The sequence below is a fragment of the Lolium rigidum genome, chromosome 1, assembly GCF_022539505.1.
Source record: "Lolium rigidum isolate FL_2022 chromosome 1, APGP_CSIRO_Lrig_0.1, whole genome shotgun sequence".
NCBI lineage: Eukaryota > Viridiplantae > Streptophyta > Magnoliopsida > Poales > Poaceae > Lolium > Lolium rigidum.
Window position 1 is genome coordinate 233940439 of NC_061508.1, and position 6069 is coordinate 233946507.

At 51.9% G+C, this 6069-nt stretch overlaps 1 protein-coding gene across 1 annotated transcript; it reads left to right on the top strand.

Moving 5' to 3' along the window:
* Window positions 1–267: 267 nt before the first annotated feature.
* On the top strand, window positions 268–1830 carry LOC124683322 (cytochrome P450 89A2-like). Its single transcript, XM_047217864.1, has one exon. It carries the CDS (start codon window positions 268–270, stop codon window positions 1828–1830), a length of 1563 nt encoding a protein of 520 aa, XP_047073820.1.
* The last annotated feature ends 4239 nt before the right edge of the window (window positions 1831–6069 follow it).

The window sequence follows — 6069 nt, forward strand, 5'->3', positions numbered from 1 at the left end:
TTACTAGCAGATTATTCCATGCAAGTGCCATCGCACGAATTTTAGGCGGTGTTCATGAGTTCAACACACACCACCGGCCGCAATAATATCTCCGCAGATTATTTTTCCCGTGCATGCTTGTTCAGCTGCGTGCCTCCCATCAGGCCCACCAACTTCCCACCGGTACCCAAACATTCCCGACCTTTTCTTGCGGTACAAATGAACCGTCCTCACCGGAATCCTAGCGACCAGCTGCAGCCGGGGCAACACGTCCGTCCCGCCACCGTCATGGAGGACTGGCTCTTCTACTCGCTCACCACGCTCATGTGCCTCGTCAGCTCGCTGCTCCTGCGAGCCCGGGCCCGCAGCCCGTCCGAGTCCCATTCCCATGGCGCGCCGCCGCCGCTACCTCCGGGCCCGGCAACAATGCCAGTGCTCGGCCCTCTGCTCCACCTGGCCCGCCGCGACTTCGACCTGGAGCCCGTGCTGCGGCGCCTCGCGCGGGCCTACGGGCCGGTCTTCTCCTTCGCGCCGCTGGGTCGGGCGCGACCGATGATCTTCGTCGCGGCCCGAGGCCCGGCACACCGCGCCCTCGTCCAGCGCGGCGCCGCCTTCGCCTCCCGCCCACGGGCCAGTGCTCCCGCCGCCGCCGTGCTCACCAGCGGCGGCCGCAATGTCAGCTCCGCGCCTTACGGTCCCACCTGGCGCGCGCTCCGCCGCACCCTGGCCACCGGCGTGCTCAACCCGGCCCGCCTCCGCTCCTTCGCCCCCGCCCGGCGCTGGGTGCTCGACGTCCTGCTCTCCCGCGTCCGCTCCGCCGGCCGCGATGGCAGCGGCGCCGTCGCCGTCATGGAGCCCTTCCAGTACGCCATGTTCTGCCTCCTCGTGTACATGTGCTTCGGGGGCGACCGCCTTGGCGACGCGCACGTCAGGGATATCGAGGCGCTGCAACGGGACCTGCTGGCCAACTTCCTCAGCTTCCAGGTCTTCTCATTCCTCCCTCCACTCACCAAGCTCGTCTTCCGCCGCCGGTGGAGCAAGCTCGTCTCGCTGCGGCGGCGGCAGGAGGAGCTCTTCGTCCCGCTCATCCGCGCCAGGAGGGACGCCGGCGCTGGCGGCGACTGCTACGTCGACTCCCTGGTGAGGCTGGCCATCCCCGAGGACGGCGGGAGGGGCCTCAACGACGGAGAGATCGTCAGCCTCTGCTCCGAGTTCCTGAGCGCCGGCACCGACACCACCGCCACGGCGCTGCAGTGGATACTCGCCAACCTGGTCAAGAACCCGGCGATGCAGGACAGGCTGAGGGAGGAGGTCTCCACCGCCATCGATGGCGAGCTGCGGGAGGAGGACCTGCAGGAGATGCCGTACCTCAAGGCCGTAGTGCTGGAGGGGCTGAGGCGGCACCCGCCGGGGCACTACGTGCTGCCGCACGCCGCGGCGGAGGAGACCACGCTGGACGGGTACCGCATCCCGGCGGGCACGCCGGTCAACTTCGCGGTGGGCGACATCGGGCTGGACGAGGAGGTCTGGACGGCGCCGTCCGAGTTCCGGCCGGAGCGCTTCCTGCCGGGCGGCGAGGGGGAGGACGTGGACCTCACGGGAAACAAGGAGATCAAGATGATGCCGTTCGGCGCCGGCAGGAGGGTCTGCCCCGCCATGGCGCTCGCGCTGCTGCACCTCGAGTACTTCGTGGCCAACCTGATCAGGGAGTTCGAATGGCGGGAGGTGGCCGGAGAGGAGGTCGACCTCACCGAGAAGCTCGAGTTCACCGTCGTCATGAGGCGGCCGCTCAGAGCAAGGGCAGTGCCGCTAAGGCACGGAAGGTCCGTCGCTGCAACGTGCTCAGGTTGATATGATGCCGACGGCGGCCCCGATTGCCGTGGCAGCCTCCTTCTTCCCTGATGTGTGTTTAGTACTCCGTAGCTGCTTCTCGTTGCTCATGATAATATAATTAATGATGACAATTAGTGTAAGCTTGTCTTGTTCTTTGCTTAATTTGCTAGTAGTTCGCTATTTGCCACTTTGCGATCAAATTGACAAATAATACATGAGGATAAGATCTTAATTTTTTTTCGATAACGAATATATATTAATATCGTGAAGATATCAATTATTCTCAATCTCTGCAACAACGAAATATCCTATAACATTACGGATGCACACAGCCTACTAAAAAGAAGGAGCAAGAAGAAGAAAAACGGTAATCAAAACCTTGTAGTTGTAACGCATACCACTACCAAGATAACACCCGAAGTTCGTGTTCTTAAAATAATATCTTCAACAAGGTCATTCCTAGGCACAACCAATTAATATCATATCATGGATTTTTACCTTGGCAAGTCCACCCTCTCAAAACAATGACTCCTACTGGTGATGATCCTGAGTATATTGCCTTTGTCAAGGCTCGTCTTTGAGATCAATTTCTTATGACTGATCTTGGTCATCTTCACTATTTTCTTGGGATTGAGGTTTCCTCCACTTCTGATGGCTTTTCTATCTCTCAGGAAAAGTACATTCAGGATCTTCTTGCTCGTGCTGCTCTTGGGGATGAGCGCACGGTTGATACTCCTATGAAGCTTAATGTTAAGCTTCGTCCTACTGATGGTGATCCTCTTCCTGATCCCACACGTTATCGCCATCTTGTTGGGAGTCTTGTTTATCTTGTTGTCACTCGTCCTGATATTTCTTATCCTGTTCATATTCTGAGTCAGTTTGTCTCAGCTCCTACCACCGTTCACTACAGTCATGTCCTCCGTGTTCTTCGTTATCTTGGTGGCACGATCACTCATCGCCCTTTCTTTCCTAGTTCCAGCTCTCCAGCTCTAGTGCTACTCGGATGCCACGTGGGCGAGTGATCCTACGGATCGTCGTTCACTTTCTGCTTACTGTGTGTTTCTTGGTGGTTCGCTTGTTGCTTGGAAGACGAAGAAATAGGTAGCGGTTTCCCGTTCGAGTGTTGAGGCTGAGTTGCGGGTTATGGCTTTGTTGATTGCTGAGGTGACCTGGTTACGGTGGTTGCTTGCAGATTTTGGGGTCTCTGTTACGACACCCACTCCACTTTTGTCCGACGAGTACAGGTGCTATCAGTATTGCACGTGATCCGGTCAAGCATGAGCTGACCAAGCATATTGGTGTTGATGCTTTTTATACACGTGCTCGAGTGCGGGATGAGGTTGTTGCGGTTTATTATGTGTCTTCAGATTTGCAGTTGGCGGATTTCTTTACAAAGGCACAAACTCGAGCGCAGCGTGACTTCTTACTCTCCAAACTCAGTGTTGTGGATCCACCATGAGTTTGAGGGGGGGTTAGAGTATATATTTGTATATCTGTATATTGTAGTTTCCCCATATGTTAGGAGGCTTCCTGCATATTTCCGTCTGTACATGTACTATATATTGTGGCCTTTGGCCCCCTGTAATACAACAAGCATATTGCCCGAATAATAGTACTCCCTCCGGACTGTTTTAATTGACTCGGATTTAGTACAACTTTATACTAAATTCGAGTCAATTAAAAAAGACCGGAGGGAATATGAGCATGGTCATAAGCCCTTGCTAAAACAAATGAAGAGAAATAAAGAAAATAAAGAAAAATACTTGCTTCCAGGTATGCAAATTAAAAAGCATGAGCATATGGTAAAGCTTACATTTCTGAAATTTCCATACTTGCCCTCAACTGCTAATAAACTCTAGCTTAACTTCAATGTAAGCCCCACTTCCAATTATGTACTTGTTGATGGTATGTTCAGAGGTGTTTTGTGGTACCCTCAAATGAATTAGAGCCGTCCTTTTCCATGGATCAAAAGGCCAATACCAGTTCATACTGGTGCTAAAAACATGATCAGAAAAATTTCTACTGCTAACAAAACTAGGGTAGAATCGGTACCAACAAGTTTGGCCCGGCCCAACAGAGCTTGCTCGTGCTGTTGTTTAAAAAAAATCTAACCCCTAAAATCCATTTCCTTTTCCGGTGACACCATTGTCGCTTCTGCACTGCGTTGGGCGCATTTGGTAGTCTGGGCACCCTTTGGCTCGGATGTGCCTCACAGTTTTTGGGCCGTTTGGTTTCCTGGGCTCCTCCTTGTTGTCGCACCGCACGGTTCTTAAAGCACCTCCGGGTCAGGCCCGGGAGGAACGCCCAGTTTGACAGTTTTTCCAGGGACAGGCTCGGACGAGACGAAAATTGACAACGCCATTCGCGCGGGCGTTCGGCCTCGGCATGGCGGGAGAAGGCGAAATCCGAACGGCATTCCGCGGCAAAAGTAGGGGTAACCTCCCTCTTCGGTTACCCTCCACATTAGCCCCCTCCCAAAATTCCCCTTTCCCCAATTTTCGCACCGGCGGTGGCTGCCGCGACCCAGATCTGGCCTCACGCATCTGACCATGGTCATGGTCTGGACGAGGATCTCCTCCCTTCGGTCTCCGGCGCCGGACCAGGGTCGTCGTTTCCAGCCGCAGCGGAGTCAACTCCTCTGCTCTCTACTGTAGTGTTAGATTCATGTAGGTAGAACTAGTTGGGTTCGATAAGACTGTTCGTAATGCATAGATCTTGTTTGAGTAGACCGACCAGCTCCAGCTTGTGCATCACGCTGCAGCACTCATCATTTGCATACAAGCTTGAATATTGATGGTGCACAAGAGAGCAGTTAGGCATGTTGTTTTTCCTCCTGTCATGTACGGTCCTATGATACAACGAGATCATGAGAGGATGGCCAACGTAAACTACATCAACAACTGCAACGATGTAGAGGCTATACAGATGCTTCAGATGAGAAGAGCCCATTTCTATGCACTTGTGAAAATGTTCAGGGCTAGAGGGATATCTACAGGCGCAGCCAATATTTTAGCTTGTTGATAGCATCCACATCTTTGTCGAAGAACAAGTCGCAATATTTCTTCATGTCATGGGTCATAACCAGAGGTTCAGAGTCATCCATAGCACATTCAGGCGATCCACGGAGACTATCTCTCGGTACTTTCAGCAGGTGTTGTATGCAGTTGGGGAGCTCAAAGGTGAAATGATCAAGCCAGCATCAATGAACAAACCACCCAAGATCAAGAACAGCTACAGGTGGTTCCTGTATTTCAGAGTGAGTACAAAATCATGTTCATTCTACTTATCATATGTGTGGTACTGTCACAAACATGATTGTGTGCTAATTGTTTGATAGGATTGCATTGGGGCTATTGATGGTACTCATGTGACTGCAAAGATACCGAGATCAATGTATGCAGTATTCTGCAGGAGGAAGCACTACACCAGCCAGAACGTGCTAGCAGCGGTGGATTTCAATATGAGGTTCACATACGTGTTTGCTGGCTGGGAGGGTTCAGCTCATGATACATGCATCTTGTCCGACAACTTGTCAAGGCCTGATGGGTTACAAATCTCTGAGGGTAAGTTCTACCTTGGAGATGCTGGATATGCATGCCGACCTAGTATTCTACCTCCATTCAGGAAAACAAGGTACCACATCAACGAGTAAACTGCAAGGAACCAACCTTAGAATGCAAAAGAATTGTTCAATCTGAGACACTCAAATCTTAGAGTCACCATTGAGAGGGCATTTGCTGCATTGAAGAACAGGTTCAAGGTCCTTGACTAGAAACCGTTCCACACTTTTGACACACAAGTGAAGTTGGTCCTTGCTTGCTGCATTCTTCACAACTGGATCCTATGTTGGGGTGAGGATGACTTCTTCCAAGAGGTTGTCACTTTTGATGAAGTTAAGACCGGCCATAGCGTGGAGGCAGACGACAATGAAGCATGAAAGGAGAAGAGGAAAGAGTGAGCAGACGCAATGTAGGAAGCTAGAGGCAACACCACCATTTGAGAAGGAGACCCCTTTGATCCCATGTTTCTCGAACCCCAATTTGATCCATGTATGTTGAACTACCCTGTGATAATAAACTGTCATTCGTAGTAGCTAGGGAGTATCATTATGAACTACCATTTGTAGTAGCTAGGGCCGATTTCGTGAACTGTTAGCTTCGTAAGTGTGCAACTGTGATTTCTGTGTGATGGGAGGTTATAGTATGGTAAAGCTACCCGTTAGGTGACCTTATGCTTGCATGGATGGTATCAAACATG